At 42.0% G+C, this 18,169-nt stretch overlaps 1 protein-coding gene across 1 annotated transcript in view; it reads left to right on the plus strand.

Moving 5' to 3' along the window:
• Vps53 (VPS53 subunit of GARP complex) overlaps nucleotides 1–18,169 on the plus strand; it is a 122,688-nt gene that overhangs the window by 101,052 nt on the left and 3,467 nt on the right. The window contains exons 19-21 of the mRNA XM_020157928.2: nucleotides 2,921–2,990; nucleotides 15,774–15,911; nucleotides 17,951–18,055. Coding sequence (XP_020013517.1) covers nucleotides 2,921–2,990; nucleotides 15,774–15,911; nucleotides 17,951–18,055 — 313 coding nt within the window. The remainder of the gene's footprint in view (nucleotides 1–2,920; nucleotides 2,991–15,773; nucleotides 15,912–17,950; nucleotides 18,056–18,169) is intronic.

Below are 18,169 nucleotides of genomic sequence, written 5' to 3' on the forward strand. Positions count from 1 at the left end.
TGGAGAAGCCCTTGACAATTAACCCATCACACTGCTAGGATGTCTTCCTCAAAGACATGTGTGGCCCTTTTGCTTCCCCAGCTCACCTCTGGCATGCAGAGCCAGGGCAAGGACACAACCACACCCTACTCTGATGTGAGATGACTTAAGCTACCAACTGTGTGTGCACACTTGTGACTCACAAATTCAGCCTCACATTATTGTTTGGTTTTTAGCACTGAGCAGTCCCTTCCAAATGGTCCCTTGTTGGCACCACCCCTCCCCCAATCAGCAGGCCTGCCCTTGGATCTGACCCCTGGACTGGAAGTTTGTTCCTGAAACTTGCCCTCCTGCCCACCAGTGCAAAGTCCTCCCTGGCTCTTTTGCCTCCTTTTGATTTCTACAGTGACCACAACCATTCCTCGCTAGACGTCAAGGTTACCCCCTCCCCTGGTTGAAACTGCAGTTTGAATCACAAACGACTTCCCTTATCCACTAAGTTGACACTCCTTTATTCAGTAATGGAGCTATGATGCATCTCTTACTAGTAATTGGGAGGATAATATGAAAAGTCACATGGGAACTGGTACCTCACTGACATTCAGACAGCCATCCCTGCTGCCGTTATTAAAACATTTACTATTTATTCAGTATGTATTCACATGAGCACCTCCTGTGTCCCAGACTCAGGATTAAGTGATTTGGCTCAATAGATATAGTACCTGCCCTCATTTGCCTAACAGTTAACCATGAAGGGAGCTAGGCACGTAAGCAAACACGTGTAATAAGGTATGTTAGATGTTAGAGGCCTAGAGGACTCTGAGAATGTGGCGGAGGGGACTGAGGAGGGACTCTGTAGAAGAGATGTCCTTGAGCAGGATCAGAGAGATGTGTGAGTACTGACCTTCAGAGCCTCAGGAACGGACATTCTAAGCAAAGACCCAGAGACAGTGATAGCCTCTCACCCAGGTTGAAGCATATGGTGCCAGGGCTCAGCATGATGGAACTGAGGGCAGAGAATCCAGCTGTGGTGCTGCCTGTAGTTCCAGCTACCTGGCATGCATGCTAAAGTTGGAGGATCACCTGAGCCAAGGAGTTCAAGACCATCCTGTCAACATAGCAAGACCCCCATCTCAGAAAAAAAGAAAAAGAAAGAAAGAAAGAAGGAAGGGAGGGAGGGAAGGAGGGAGAGAGGGAGGGAGAAAGGAAGGAAGGAGAGAAGGAAAGGAGGGAGGAAGGGAGGGGGGAGAGGGAGGAAGGAAGGAAGGAAGGAAGGAAGGAAGGAAGGAATGGTCTTGTTTACAGGCATTATGAGTTTTAAGGCAGGGAATTGGTCGTATTTAAATTTGAAATAAATGGCACCTACTGGTTAGAGAGAATGAGGCTGAAGGTGGGGAGACCTATTAGGAAACAAGTGAAAGAGTTCATTGTTTAAGTGATGGGGAATGGGGTAGTCGGGGGGATGATCTGGGAGATCAGGGAAAGAGCTGGTAACTGACTAGATGTTGGGGTTGAGCTGAGGTGAAGTCTTAACTACCCCTTTTCTGAATTGGTGACTGGTGGACGAGATCCAGTCTACTGAATCTGGAGACCAGGGCGGGACTAAATATGTATTGGCTGGGGTTGAAGTTCTGCTGGCCATCCCATTAAGATGTCCAGTAAGCATTTAGCTATTTGAGTGAACACAAGAATATAAGAAACAATGTGGAAAGTTGAAGAAAGAGGATGACCCAAACCTGGGAGCAGCACTAGAGCAGCGAGTAAAGAGGTGGCAGCTGCCTCTATCTAAACCTACACATTCTGCTCTATTTCCATCCTTTCTCCAGGGTTCTGGGCCCTTCCCACCTCCCATCAGCTCATTCTAGATCTTACCTTGATTATCAACATGTCTGATCTTACCTTGATTATCAACACACCTTCTGTTCTTGACTCAGGCCTTGAAGCTTTTTCTAAAAGCCTCCTGACCCGCTACAATTTCACTCTCCCTTTCCCCCCAAACATTCAGCAGCAGCCCACCTATCTAGGTTGCCACTTGGTCCTCAGCATGTTTTGGAAGATCACGTATTTTGTTTCTTGATCTAGCAGTTACTCCCTTAACAATTACTTCTTGTTTTTGCATTAAGATCCAATATAAGCTGGGCACTGGTGCCTGAAATCCTAGCTATTCAGGAGGCAGAGATTAAGAGGATCACAGTTTGAAGGAACTGGGCAAAAAGTTCGAGAGACCATCTCTCGAAACACCCTTCACCAAAAAAAAAAAAAAAAATAGGGCTGGTGGAGTGGCTAAAAGTATAGGCCCTGAGTTCAAGCCTGAGTACCACAAAAAAAAAAATCCCATATATATTCTACTCTTACATCTGTTAGGATGTTTTCCTAATAAAAGCCTTGACTCAAATTGATGAGAATGGTAGGTAGATTTTATTATTTCATGTAATTGCAAGTCCAGAGGTAGGACAGATCTGAGAGTGGTTGATTTGGAGGTTCTACTATCTTTGGAACCAGCTGACTCCTCAGAATGGTGGTAGGGTGGCAGCTGTAGATGTTACACTTACTCACAACAGTGCCCTAAGGAAGGAAAGAGAGTCTCACTCTGTCCTTGCTGTGAAGTCCTTCCCTCCAATTGACTGGACCAGCTCCAGCTTAGAGCACATCCCGCTCTCAGGACCAACAAAAGTCACCACGGGAAGGCTGTGCTCTGACTGACTGAGGCTAGATAGAGTTCACCTCTGTAGGGCTGGGGATGTAGCTCAGTGGCACACACACACGCACGCGCACGCACACGCACACACACACCCCTTTACCTCTGTAGTTTAGGATGGGATCAACATTTCCCCAGCATCCCAAGCCCATGGAAGGGAGTGGAGCCTTGGAAAAAAGTTCCTGGAGTTCTTTACTGGAGAAAGAGTGAGTCTAATTTGTCACTTCTTTTTTTTATCCACAGCTCCTTCATTCCCAAATTCATCACCCACCTCTTCAAGTGCAAGCCAATTAGCATGGTGGGAGCAGAACAGGTGAGATGAACTTCATATTGGGTCTTTGCCTTACGGCTTTTGTCTTAAGTCCAGCACATGTCCTGACAGGCCTACTCTGGAGAAATAAAATGACTGGATTTCCTGTTTGGGGACCAGACCACTTTCTTAGTCTATTCACCCATTTATTTAAAAATTTTTGTTGAGTATCGACCAGGCATGGATCTAGATGCAGTGTATGCACAGTGAACAGGATAGAAAGGTTTCTTCTTGGGGGATACTCACATTCTAATAGGAAAAGGAAGAGGTTATGCAAATTAGCTAATCTGTTAGAAGATAGTTTCAACCTGAGATAAGTGTGCTGAAGGTATAAAGAAAGGTTATGTGAAAGTGTCTTTGGGGCATGAGGGAGGAACGAACAGCTTTAAATTAGTGATCAGAAGAGGTTTCTCCAAGGGCTAGCAGCTGGAGAGAGCAGGAGAAAATGTTCCAGATAGAGGGAGCAGCAAAGATACTGATGGTTTTGAATCCATAATGGCTGAGGCAGAGACCACTTAAGAGTCCAAGAAGGGAGAGCTTAGCTATTTGGTACCAAGAAACTTTGATCACCTCACCCAGGAAGCTCCTTTGGTTGGCTCCCCTCTGCTGTCTTCAGTTCTGTGCTTCAACACAGCTCTTTTGCCAGGTGTGATAGTTCACATCTGTAATCCCAACACTTGAGAGGCTGAGGCAGGAGGATCACAAGTTCAAGGCCAGCCTGGGCTACACAATGAGACCCTGTCTCAAAAAAAAAAAAGTTACTTTTCTTAGTTTGTATCATCTTGACACTGATGAATTGAGTTATGTGCTGCCGCAAAGTCATCTTTTTCCTCTTCAGATTGTCTAAAATTTAAGTTTGAGTTCAAAGCACTTCAAGCTAAAAAGAAAAAAAACAGTAATATTCAGCCCCTAATTCTTTCAAAATATCACTTAAATGCAAACTATTCATAATGCTAATCAAAAATGATTCTCATATTTATTAAAATGAATCTTCTGTAGACTTGTGTGAGCACTTAGGAAACATGTGAGGAGATTATATAATTCAAGACATTTCCATATATCCTGCCCTTCCACCAAATGAGGTGACATGATAGAGGCTCAGCTCTATCACAACTCAGTGACTTGTCCTCACACCAGCTCTTCTGCTGTGCTGGTCCCAGGCCTGCCATGTGCCATAAGGCATTATGGTCTCCCATGCAACATCAAAGCAAATATGCAACACCTGTGAATAGCAAGCTTTCTTGAGACTAAGTTCAGGGTGCTTTTATCCTCTCCCTGTTAAGCACATGGCCTTCCAGGGTTATGAAAAGGCAAGACTGTGAGCATTCAGGCTGTGAGCTCTGGAATCACAATGGTCAGAGGCTGGCTGGATCCTATGTTTGCAACATAGCATCTGTTCGTCCTTAGACAAGAGGCTTAACCTTGCAGCTCTTCACTTTCTTCACCTATAAAACAGGGGTGCTCAGGACCATTTCACAGAGTAGTTGTGAGGATTATTCAAGACAGTGGGCTGGGTGTGGTGACACTCACCTATAATCTCAGCACGTAGGAGGATTGCCAACCTGGGATGCATCGCTAGACTCTGTCTCAAAAAAATAAATAAACACCTGTAATACTTGGGAGGCTGAGATCGGGAAGATCGCAGTGGAAGACCAGCCTGGGCAAAATGTTCATGAGACCCCATCTCAACCAATAGCTGTTGAGTGTAGGTGTGTGTTTGGGGTAGGTACACACCTGACACTCCAAACTATGAGAAGGCTGTGATCTAGAGAATCGAAGTTCCAGGCCAAAAAAATTTGCAAGACCCCATCTCAAAGGGTCCCAGTAACAGAGAAAAGCCTAAAATAAGAGGATCACAGTCTAGACCACCCCAACAAAAAGCAAGACCCTATCTCCAAACTAACCAGAGCAAAAATGTCTGGAGGTATGGCTCGCACTGTAGAGTGCTTGCCTAGCAAGCTCAAAGCCCTGATTTCAAACCCTAGTGCCGCCAAATTTAATTTAATTTAATTAAAAAAAAAAAGACAGGGTCCATATGTGCATCGTACAGGTCTGGCACATGGTCAGTGCTCACTAAATGCAAGCTCTTAGTTACATTCATCTTCGTAAGACCAGGGACATGACCTTATTTGTCTTCATTGTCCATCTTCACTAATACCTCTTCCATACACAGCCTGCATAGAAACATCTAGTCAGTGCTAGTCACCAGCTTTAGTTGGAGTCAAAAAAATGTTGTATCAGAAAATTCCTTGGGAGATCAAGTGGATTCAGACACTTGCTAGGCCTGACCGCACCAGTTTGTGTTCAGAAACCCTGGAGCCTGCATATCATAATCACAGAACTCATTCTGTCCGTGGGAAGCTTTCAGTTTCCTTAGCGCATGTCTGCTGGGAATTCATTCTGCTCACCAACTTGTTGTGTGATGTTGAAGGGATGTGGAGTGATAGAGATCTGTGTATTTGGGAGAAGCTTTCTTAGTTACGTTTCTGTCTGCAGACTTGACAAAGCCCCTGGAAGAGAAAGCTGACTCATTGAGAACATGTTTTCATGAGTTTGTGGTTTTGCCAAGGCCTTGTAAATTGGCTCATTGTCTAATAACCATAATGTGTTCATGTTGTCACATGAATCCTATATCATGTCTATTTTCCTCAGATTTTTCTCTTCTGCAGAAAAAATAATCAGTTTGGTCAGTGTTTATATTTGCTTAGAGATGTGAGTGAGAAAACCATCTGCTAGAATTGGAAATTATCTCATAAAGGCAAAAATAAATCCACTTGATCTCCCAAGGAATTTTCCGAGACAACATTTTTGCCTGGAGTTTATAATAGTAGATTCTGCAGATCCAACATGGGTGGGCCCAGAGGGCAGTGTAGTCCTTGAGAGATCCCTAGCTGACGTTCAGATTTAGCTGGGCAAAGGCTCAGCTCAGGCATCTGTGCTCTAAAACCCAAGCTGTCAGGTAACTGGAGGGTCTGTTCACTCAGGCAGCAGGACACTAGGAAACAAGAAGTCGCCAGGAGATGTTCATGGACTGAAAAGATTCTGCCTCATGTCACCGTATGGCTGTAATCTAAGCCTTCACAAAAGCAGTGAAATTCAGAGCTAAGATTTAGCCTCATCTCAGCTATGTCTGCTGTACAACAAAGTGCTAGATCCTAAGTTGAGGTTCTGCTTCAATACTGACAGCAAAAATGGAAAGGGGATGCTGGGTGCTGGTGACTCACGCCTGTAATCCTAGCCACTCAGGAGGGAGATATCAAGAAGATCGTGGTTCAAAGACAGCCTGTTCAAGAGACCCTATCTTGAACAAACCCAACACAAAAATAGGACTAGTAGAGTGGCTCAAGTGGTAGAGTACCTGCCTAGCAAGTGTGAGGCCCTGAGTTCAAACCGCAGTAGCCCCCATAAAAAGGGGGGAAGGGGGAAAGGAGACCCTTTTCTGCTGTCTTCTCATCCTGATTACTATATAAAGTGAGTTATTGTTCTTTGGGCCCCAGAAGCCTCTTGAGCAATTGTGAGGGCATGTGGAATTGAGCCATTCCAGAATTCGTAATGCTACTTGCTGATTTGTGATTTTTGGAGAACCTTGTGGGACTTACAGGGTAATTATTTAGTCTTGTGCTGTGGTGTATAACTGAGCATACAGCAGAAATGGAATCTACTTGCCCAAACTTACAATACAGAAAGCAGCACAGAATGGTGTAGGAAAGGAGACCTGAGTCCAGTCCTCACTGTGCTGTTGATGGTCCCTATGGTCACTAACAGTTGCCTCCCTGCTCTGGGCTCAGTTTCTCCTGTTAAATAAGAGCCCTGAACCAGACACTCTCAAAAGCCCCTTCTAGTTCTATCATATTGTGGAGTGTAAAATACTTTGAACAATATACTTAAGTCTGTAAAGCTGCTTCCTTTTCCTTTGTATTATCTTTGTATGCCATATCAAGGGACTGGGGGGTGTAGCTCAGTGGTACTTAGTATACACAAGGCTCTGGATTTGATCCTCAGTACCACAAAAACAAAGAGTGTTTCTGGATATATACTAAATTAACAGTTTTTAATTGCAGTAAAATGTACATAACATAAAATTTACCGTTGTATCCATCTTTAAGTGCAAGTTCAGTGGCATTAAGTATATACACATTGCTGTGCAACTATCCAGACTATCACTTCTAGACTTTTTTTTTTTTTTTGTCTTTCCAAACTGAACCTTTGCACCCATTTGTTGCCACTCCCCACTGTTTCCTCCCTTTGGCCCTTAGCAATCACATTTACTTTCGTTCCCTCTGAAGTGACTCTAGGTATCTTAGGTAAGTGGAATTAGACAATGGTCATCCTTTCGTGTCTGTCTTGTTTCACTAAGCATAATGTCTTCATGGTTCAGGTGTACTGTAGTGTACATCAGAGGTTCCTTCCTTTTTAAGGCTGAATAATATCTCATTATATGTATATACCGCATTTTGACCATGTTGACTTTTGAACTCACCTAACTCATAACCATCTCAATTGAAAAATGCTTAAAGCAAATTTTAGATTTTTTTTAAAAGCACAAATATCACTGCTATCATGGTGTAGTGTATATATCATGGTAGTTGGAAAACTGAGAAAGTAAATGGTTACTCTTGGGCAACCTCTTCTAGGTAAATGGTAACTTCTTGGTGTTTTGGCGGTATTGGGGGTTGAACTCAAGGCTTCATGTTTGCTAGGCAGGCACTCTACAGCTTCAGCCACACCTCCAGCCCATTTTTAAGTAGTCCTTAAAAAAATGGATTGATAAAATTTAATACCTATTTAATAATTTAAAGAAATGGTGAACCTTATCAAAGTAGAAATAGAAGGGAAATTGGTGAATCTGACACAGGGTATGGATTACATGTTGTATACATTGGTCAAAATTACACAGCTAAAGAGCTGGGGCATGGGTCAAGTGGTAAAGTGCCTGTGTAACAAGCACAAGGCCCAACTAAGAATTGTACATTTCATTGTATATACATTTTGGCTCAAAAAAATTGAGTGATCCAGAGAAAGGGAATATAGCAGGATTTCTCATTGTTTGCACTGTTGACGTTGGGGCCAGAGAATCCCTTGTTGTGGGGCAGGTTAAGCAGCATGCATTATTTTTACCCTCTAGATGGCCAAAAAGTTATACTCTCAGGTGTGACTGCCAGATGTTGCTGGGGGTAGGGCAGGAAGCAGAATCACTCCTAGTCAATTGCACTGTATTCAAGACATTGATGAAGAATGACAGAATGGTTTTGATCGTTGATGCTGGGTCCTGAGCACAGAAGAGCTCATGAGACCAATCTGTATACTTCACAGGTGTTTAAAATTCCCATCCTAACGAGGTTTAAAAAAATAGGGTTCCACCCCAACACATACCCACTCATGTGTCATCCAAAATAAGATTTTATTTGGGGAATTGATACAAAATTCCATGCCTCCTGGAATTAAACTAGTTTCCTTCCAGTTTGGTTTTACAATACTGGGTACAGAACCCAGGGCCTCGTGCATCCTAGGCAAACTCTTTATAACTGGGCTGTGCCCTTGGCCCATTCCTCGCAGATTTTCTGGCTGCTGAAAAGCTGAGCTTCTTCCCTCCTCTCTGGGGCATGTGTGCTCCAGCCCAGGAGGTAGGACTTCTCCTGCTGCAGAACACATTTTCTTTCTGAAGAGCCTCTGATGCTCTTCTCTACCCATGCACTGTTCCTCCCTCTTATTAAGCTCTGACCCAGCTTGATTTCTTGAAACCATCCTTCCCCCTGAGAGCTCCAGCCCCTCCTACCACTCAGTCAAAAGGGTCCTTCCTCCCTTTGTGCCACACACAGCTAGGAGGCAGGTCCAGCCACACCCCAGAGAAATTCACAGCAAGGGAACTGAGAGGACTTACTAGCACTGAACAAGCACGTGAAATAGATGAACCAACTAATGGGAAAAATTACAATGGACATCATGCTTAGTGGCCAGATACAGAATGCCATTCTCTCAGGGCTGCAGGCATGGCTCAAGTGGTAGAGTGCTCGCCTAGCAAGTGCAAGGCCCTGAGTTCAAATCCCAGTACAGAAGAAAAAGAAAAAAAAGATAACTAAGAACAGCTGGATTAATCTCAAGGAAAAATAACAGCTGAAGAACATAAACCTCAGGGTATCCAGACTTACTTTATGCTACTGTAACTAGGACAGAGTGGCACCAGGTCAAAGAGGCCAACAGAACACACTGAGTTCAGAAATACACCTGTGTGTAGGCACTAGATTTTTTTTTTACAAAAGTAGCCTAATAAATCATGAAGGGGTGAACTTTTTAGTAGATTATGCTGAATGATTGTATATCCATATCAGAAAAAAATTAATCTTGACTTTTACTACATACCATATACAAAAACAATTCCAGTGAGGATTTGAAAAACAGTTTGGCTGTTTCTCAAAGAGGTAAACAAAGTTTGACCTAGGAGCCAGCAATTTTATTCCTAGGCATATGCTGAAAATAACTGAAAAATTATGTTCACACAGAAACTTGTATACAAATGTTCATAGTAGGCAAAAAGTAGAAACAGCTCAAATGTCCACCTGACAATGGATAAATAAAATATTCTATGCAATTGAATATTATTCAGCCATTAAAAAGAATAAAAGACTCATTTATGCTACAAATGGATGAACCTGGGAAACATTACATTAAATGAAAGAGGCCAGATACAAAAGACTACATATTGCATGATTCCATTTATATGAAATGTCCAGATAAGCAAATCCATGCAACAGAAAGTAGATTAATGGTTGGCAAAACGCTGAGGGAGCAGAGGAAAATAAAGAGTGACTCCTAATGGGTAAAAGATTTCTTTATGAGGTGATGGAATGTTCTGGAACTAGGTAATGGTGGTGGTTGTATAACCTTGTAAATATACTTTTAAAAATATTGAATTGTACACTTTTAAAAGAAATTTTATGGTATATGAATTATATTTCAGTTTAAAAAAAATAAATTCCAGTGGATTATGGGTCTGAAACTAAAAGGTAAGGCAATAAAGCTTCTGGATGGGAGCATAAGAAAATGCCTTTAAGGCAAAGATTCCTTAAACAAGAGATTTAAAAAAATAAAAGATTGGTGGTGCACACCTAGAATCCCAGCAGCTTTCAAGGCTGAGGATTGAGAGTTTGAGGTCAACCTGGCTGCATAGTAAGACCCTGTCTAGGGAGGAACAAAGGAAAGGAAGGAGAGAGGGAGGGAAAAAGTTTGGTTATTTGGAGCACTTAAAATTCACAACTTCTTTTTATCAAGATACCATTAACAGAGTTAAAGGGTAACCCAAAGATATAGAGACAGTATTTGGAATATGCATAACTAACAAAATAGTCATATTCTAAATTATATTTTTTAAAGCCTCCAACAAATCAGTCTTAAAAAGAAAATTAAGGTTGGGAACAGTGGCTCACAGCTATAATCCTGGCCTACTCAGAAAATGGAGATTAGGAGATCACAGTTTGAGACCAGCCTGGACAAGCAGCAAGACCCCATCTCAACCAATAAATGTTGGGTGTGGTGGCATGTGCCTGTCATCACAGCTTCCCAGGAACTGTACAGAGGAGGATCATGACCCAGGTGGGCCTTGGTATAAATATGATACCCTATCCCAGAAATAACTAAAACCAAAAGGATAGAGCCCTTGTCTAGCAAGCCAAGTACTCAAGCCACTCAAACCCCAGTATTGTCCCTTCCCCCCCAAGAAAAGGATAATCATCCAACAGAAAAGTGATGAAAGACCTTGAATAGGTACTTCACGAAAAGAATACCTCTAAAGCCAATAACAATCATATTAGTCATCGGGAAATGTAAATTAAAATCAGTGATATCAGATAACTAAAATTTTTGAAAAGACTGACAATACCAAGAGTTGGCAAGGATGTGAAGCATCTGGAATTTGCGTGGCAGGTAGGAATGGTGATTGGCACAGTGGTGCCAGAACATTAAACACTATACAGTTATCATGTCTGCCCCAGATCCTTCAGTTGTCTCTTGTGCTCCTTCCACCCTCGAGAAATGAGTACTGTGAGCACCAAAAGACCTGTACACAGTGTTCATAACAGAAACCAATATATGGTGGTCGAAGGCAAAAGAGTGATGACCTTTTTGGGAAGAAAGAAGAACACTGACTGGAAGAGGGCACGCAGGAGCCTTCAGGGAGGCCAGAAATGTCTTGTACCTTCAATCAGGCACTAGTACATTTGTATTCATAAAAGGTTATGAGCTGTATACTTGAGATTTGTGTACTTGAATGTATGTAAGTTATACCTAAATTTTTAAAAAGGGAGAAAGAGGGTTGAGGGTGTAGCTCAGTGATAGACTGCTTGGTTAGAATGCACAAGGTCCTGGGTTCCATCTCCAACACCAAAAAAAAACAAAAGAAAAGAAGATAGAGGTGAGGAGAAGAAGGAGAAAAAAACAGGGTACCTTGGTCCATCCATTCTTGATATCTTGAACTGTCTCCCTGTGCTATGTCAATGAAGAACTGGGTATATAGTTCTTTATCTTGTCTACTCATCTCTACTGGTAGCCATGGTGACACACCCCCAGCCCCCCCTCCCAGTGCTACACTGCAGGAGGCTGTTGAAGAAGTAAGAGCTGCAGGATATGATGATACATGCCTGTAATCCCAACACATAATCCCAGCACTCAAAAGGCTAAGGTCAAAGCTGGCCTGGGCCTCAAAAAAAATGGGGGAAGGAAGGGTCCCTTCCAGAGGTTTCCATTGCTGGGTGATGACTTTTCCCCAGGTACAGGCCAACCTGCAGCCCAATAGCAACATCAGCTAGCCAACACCATCCCAAAAATCACCTCTGAGTACAAATTTGGCCCATATGTTTTAAAGTATAATTATTGTTGTTTTTTTTTTCCTACTAACAAATAAATGCTAAGACATGACTTTGGTTTTGACAGGGTTCTTAAAGTTTGCTGCATGGATGACAAAGTTGAATCCTTGCCAAACTTCAAAAGGCATACTTTTAAAAAAAAATATTTTCAGTTAATAAAACTATAGAAAAAAATAAATAAAAGTATAGAAAATAATGTAAAGAGCACCAGCCCATCACTCAGCTCAGTGAAATCTGTGACATGTTCCCATATTTGCTTTAGTTCTTTTTTTACTTAAAGTAAATCATTATGTTATTGCTGAAGCCCCCTATGGATCCCACCCTGCCATTATCTTCTCTGTGCCCAGAGATTTTTATATTCTTATATGTGTTTTGGTATTTTATACAAGTATATATTCCCAACAGATACATGGTTTTGTTTTGCTTATTTCTGAGCAAAAAATTGCTCAGATAATTATACTATACATATCATTTCCCCTCCTACTTTTTTGCTCAATTTAATGTTTTTTAAGATTTATTCATGTGGATATATATCATTTGTATTCACTTATTTTAACTTCAGTATCATTTTCCATTACAAAAATATTCCACCATTTGTTTATTTATTCTACTTTTTATGGACACTTAGGTTTTTTTCAGTCTTTAGCTTTTACAAACAATGGGTGCAGAAACATTTTTTTACATGAATGTTATGGTTTTAATATGAGAGGTCCCCCACAGACTCTTGTGTTAAACACTTGTTGCCCAGTTGGTGGTGCTATTTTGGAAGATTCTGGAAACTTTAGGAGGTGGGGTCTAATTGGAGGAAGTAGATCACTGGGGGCAGGTCTTTGGGGCTATATTTTGCATGTCCTTTCCTATATGCCTTCTCTCTGCTTCCTGTCCACAATGAGGTGAAGAAATTCCTTCTCATATCTTCGTACCCCCATGATGTTCTGCCTGAGTGTTTGAGGTCAAGCATCTGTGGACTAAACACTGAACTGTGATCCAAAATAAGCCTGTCCTTCCTTAAGTTGTTTCTGTCAGGTGTTTAGTCACAATGATCCAAAAAATAACTAACACAATGGACAAGAATTTCTAAAAATGATAAGTAAAAATGCTGTGTTGTAGGTTACGTGTATCTTCAATTAAGAAAATATTACTGCATTTCCCCCAAAGTATTTGAATTAATTTCTTCTGTCACAAGTGTGAATTTCGATGCCATATCTATGCTGACACTTTGTGCGTGTGTGTGTGTGTGTGTGTGTGTGTGTGTGTGCACACGCTCACGGTGCTGAGGATTGAACTAGGGCCTTGTGCGTGCTAAGCAAGTGGTCTACCACTGGGCTCTACCCAAGCCCTGGGCTTTTCCTTATTGATGTGTATGAATGATGTGCTCTGCCTTTCATTCCTTTATCAATATTACGTTTATCTTCTTATTTGTGTCTTGTCTTTTGCTTTATTTGAGTGTCCTCTGATACGGATTTCTTTTATTTTAAGATAGTATATTTTTCAATCTTTGCAGTGTTTGACATTCTTCTCTATCTGCAAGCAATAAAAATAATCTCTGTGCTTCTAAAAGTTGTAAAGTTTTTCTTTTTATATCCTGAATTTTAATTCACCTGGAATTGAACATACTTAATTCTTTTTCTTTGAGACAAGGTCTCACTATGTTGCCCAGGCTGGCCTTGGACTCCTGGACTCAAATGATCCTCCCACATCAGCCTCCCAAGTAGCTAGTACTACAGGCATGCACTACAGTGCCCAGATCAAGCATGCTTATTCTTTAGAGGCATACATTGGGTTCCTTTTGAAGTGGTGCAGTGCAGTTTCCATGGGGCTCCTAGAAGTGGGTCTTGGGCCATTTGTGCTGTTCTCCTTGGATGCTGTGGTACCATTCTCTTTCAAAAAGCAAACATGGGCCGGGCACCAGTGGCTCACACCTATAATCCTAGCTACTCAAGAGGCAGAGATCAGGAGAATCACAGTTCAAAGCCAGCCTGGGCAAATAGTTCTCAAGACCCTATCTCAAAAAAACTTATATAAAAAAAAAGGGTTGGCGGAGTGGGTAAAGGTGTAGGCCCTGAGTTCAAACCTCACTACCAGAAAAAAAACAAAGCAAACGTAGGCTGGCAGAATGACTCAAGTGGTAGTGTGCCTGCCTAGCAAGTTCGAGACCCTGAGTTCACCCTCGGTACCATCGAAAAAATATTATATATGTTTTATATGTATCTCAAAAAGCAAACACTATTATTGTAAGAATTTTTATCTCTGAAAATCTGGAAGGATCCAAAATGCTCTGGCACTTTTCTGGCCTGCAGTCAAGTGATGTATGAAGTTTAGGCCTTGGACTAAACTTTGACTAAAGCCACAGTCCTGCCTAAAATTGCTCTGTCCTTTGGGTAGCCTTCCTTAGCACTTGTTGAGAGTAATATTTCTGAGTTACTCTGAATAAAACACTGATGCCTTCCCCAGTTCCTTACACCATTGTCAGAATTATAATCACAACAACCATTAAGTTAATAGACTCTCTCATTAATTAGTTTATCTTTAGTTGTTAATTCTGTGGTCCCAAGCAAAGTACAGGGAAAAGTGGGGATGCAGAACATCGTGGGGCATGAAGGGAGCCCACTCCTCACCAGCTTGCTGTAATTATGAAAGGCTCTCCAAGAGTAGTAGGCAGTGGCAAGTACAACAGCTGAGTTTGGTGGTGACCATGTGATTCCATTCTTATAAACCATCTAAAAAGGCTAGAGTAAACCCTCTGGCTTCAGCATTTCTTTTGTTTGCTTGTTTGTTTGTGTATTCATTTATTTTTTTCCCCTGATCTGGGGATGGAACGAAAAAACTCACACATGCTGGGCAAGTGCTGCCCCACTGCTGTACTCCATCCCCTGGCTTCAGCCAATTTTGGTCACCAGGATTGACAGGATGGCTGCAACAGAGTCAGGAAAACCCATGTACTCTAAGCCAAAACTGCCCAGAGGCATTAGCTTACCCTCTAACCTGGCAAACCTCTGAGATAAGTAGAGCAAGTTACCAAGCCCTGGAACATTGATAATTTCATCTATAAAATGGGAACAGTAACTATCTTAATAACACAGGGTCTCACCTCATGAAGATGAAATGTATGAAACTTTCCTAGCATCATTCCTAGCAGTTGGTAGTCCATGAGGAAAGTTAATATCCTTCCAGATCATTGGCCAAGAGAACTGGAACAAACAGGAAAAGGTGGGTTGTTGCTAGGATACACGTAAATTCGGTTAAATCTCCTACCTCTTCACTAGCATCCAGAGAAATTAAAAATGTAGCAATAATGAGTAAGCAGCTTTTGCCTAATGAATAAGCAAGATTTTTATGACAGTTTTCAGTACTTATGAGAGCAGTCTTTGGCAGGCCTGTAAACAGGTATGTTCCATTTGGAAAGAATGTATCAGGAACCTTTAAAACATCCTTATGCTTTGTCCTGTCTCAAAGACTCTCTCCTAAGGAAATGTCATTAGTGCACTTAAAATATGTGTAGGAGGCAGTCTACTTCAGCATTTGTTGAACAGGAGAATGGTTTAATGTCCTAAACTTATACACACCATAGAGTATTGTATTGCCCTTGAAAATCATCATGTTTTTAAGACTAAGACTATCAAGATGGGAAAACAATGTAAAAACATCATATATTAATTAGGAAAACCAGGTTATAAAACTATAAACACACAATTCTGATTTTATTTTTTTATACACATACAGTGACCAGCAGGAATTATACCACATCAAACTGTGGCTTCTTACATTGTTTTTTCTGGGCAATGGGAATTACAAATATTTTTCTTTTATAGTTGTGTTTATCTGCAGTGTATTTCGTGTACAATCAGAAAAATGTGATTAATCTGCATGGCTCCACTAGGTGTTTGTCCCTGGGAAAGTGTCTATAACCCTCTGCTTTGCCCCACAGCTGCTGCTGGACACCCACTCCCTGAAGATGGTCCTGCTCGACCTCCCGTCCATTGGCTCACAGGTGGTGAGGAAGGCACCTGCCAGTTACACTAAGATTGTCGTAAAAGGCATGACCCGGGCAGAGATGATCCTCAAGGTGATGGTTGTATCTTCCATAGGGATTCGGTGCAAAGGGGCTTGGTTGTGTATTTGGTCCCCTCTTCCTAGGAATTTGGATTTTAAAAGCCCAGGTTTTTGGCCTATCCTTCCAGTCCCAAAGGATTGTCCACATTCTTTGGGCTCATCAGATATTGTTAAAAGTCAATGGACAGTTACTGGTGATCAGTAATTCTTTCTGACAAATGAATTCTTTGTTGTCATGGGATTCTGTTAGCTAAGACTGGGAGTTAGGTGGCACTGTCACTGTGAATCAATGTAGAAGTAAGGGATCCCTTTGCTTCTCAGCAGGAATTTCAGGCTCAGCCATCAATTACTCCCTTCTGCATAGCTTTTTTGGCTTTCTATGCTTTGCACCTTTAAATGAACTCCAAACAGATGGTGTAGTAACTGAATCTAATCAGCAAATGGGTTTTTTAAAGCCTCATTTAACAACAGATTATACTTCCGGGCTGATGTCAAAAGTGTCTGCAGCCTGGAGCATCTGCCTCTGATTTCCACCTGTGCTTGTTGGGAAGAAGGGGAGGCTAGAGAACAAATGATATAAGGTCTGGGAGTCCCATGCCTGCTGGCTCTTCAGGCCCGTTTCCCACACAGAATGACTCAAATGATGACAGAAGCAAAAGCCAGCAGCATCCACAGATGCTGTGGAACCAAACAACTTTCCTGCACAAACCTTGAGCCATGGCCTAAGGGTTTCTTCCCCAGTGGTTTGTTCCAGGGAGGGGAGCATGCAGTTTGGGAATTATCTGCAAAGGACTTCTTTTTTTTTTTTTTTTTTTTTTATTGTGGCACTGGGACTTGAACTCATCTTGAGCCACTCCACCAGACTTTTTTTTTTCATGAAGGGTTTTTCGAGATAGGGCCTCACAGACTATTTGCCTGGGCTGGCTTCAAACCATGATCCTCCTGAACTCTGCCTCCTGAGCTAGAATTACAGGCATGAGCCACCAGCGCCTGGCTGAGAGGACTTCTGAGGGAACTCCACCCTGCCTTTCTTTGGTACATCCTGAGGAATTGAAAACAAAGTCAGTCCACTGGGGGAAGGAAGTCAGATACCACATTCCAAAACCAAGTGGAAATGAATCTGATGATGGCTATGCCATATATTTGTGTATAATTGGTAGTTTAAATGAACGTGGTAAAATGAAGGTCCAGATTTCAAGTCTTCAAAAGAGTGAGATAGCTTTGGGAATTTTATTTTTGAGAACAACCATTCACATCAGTTCCTTCTGCCTCCTGTCTCAGGAATAGACAAAAGGGGCTGGCCTCCTGCAGGAGACCCTCTAACAGTGTTTTCCAGAGGATCCTGATGTTTAAAAAAATGTCCATTCAGCCTCCTGAATGAATTGGACCCAGGAATCTGTACATTAAAAAAAAAACCTACAACACACCAGCTCTGCAGTGGCTCACACCTGTATTTCTAGCTACTTGAGAGATGGAGATTGGATCTCAATTTGAGGCCATCCTGGGTGAAAAGATTCAAGTGACCTCATCTCATCCAATAAAAGTTTCGTGGAGTTGTACATAGCTGTCATCCCAGCTAGGTGGGAAGCATGGTCCAGACCAACCCAGGCAAAAACATGAGACCCTATTCGAAAAATAACTAAAGCAAAAAGGGATGGGGGTGTGTGGCTGAAGTGTAGAGTACCTGCCTAGCAAGCACAAGACCCTGAGTTCAGTACCACAAAAAAAAAAAAAAAAAAAAAAAAAAATCCCAAGTGTAATCTTGGGAGGCTGAAGGATTATAAATTCAAAGGCATCCTGAGGTAGATAGTAAGACCCTGTCTTAGATAAACAAATAGCAAGCCAGGTGATGTTCACAACTCAGCATCCTTTAGAGACATTGCACTAACGGAATGTTAAGCTGAACTAGGACATTGCTGGCTTGGTGTTGCTGCTCTTTCAGGAGGTCCTACAAGATCCTCTTTGTAGTCAACAGACAGGTAAGGAAAGATGACCCCTACCCTCCAACTGCAAGTTCTCTCTAAGAGCTTCTCTTGTCCCCTCTCTTGGTAGGTGGTAATGGCCCCTCATGAACCGTTGGTGGTGTTTGTTGACAACTATATCAAACTCCTTACGGACTGCAACACAGAAACCTTCCAGAAGATACTGGACATGAAGGTGAGTTCTTTCTTGTTTTGTTCACCTGTATTCATCCTTCTCAGACTGGTTAGTAGGGCATTAGCTGCAGAGGGGCTGTCTCAAAATGCAGTTTGCCAGCCCTACCTTGCACAC

The sequence above is a fragment of the Castor canadensis genome, chromosome 11, assembly GCF_047511655.1.
Source record: "Castor canadensis chromosome 11, mCasCan1.hap1v2, whole genome shotgun sequence".
Lineage (NCBI taxonomy): Eukaryota > Metazoa > Chordata > Mammalia > Rodentia > Castoridae > Castor > Castor canadensis.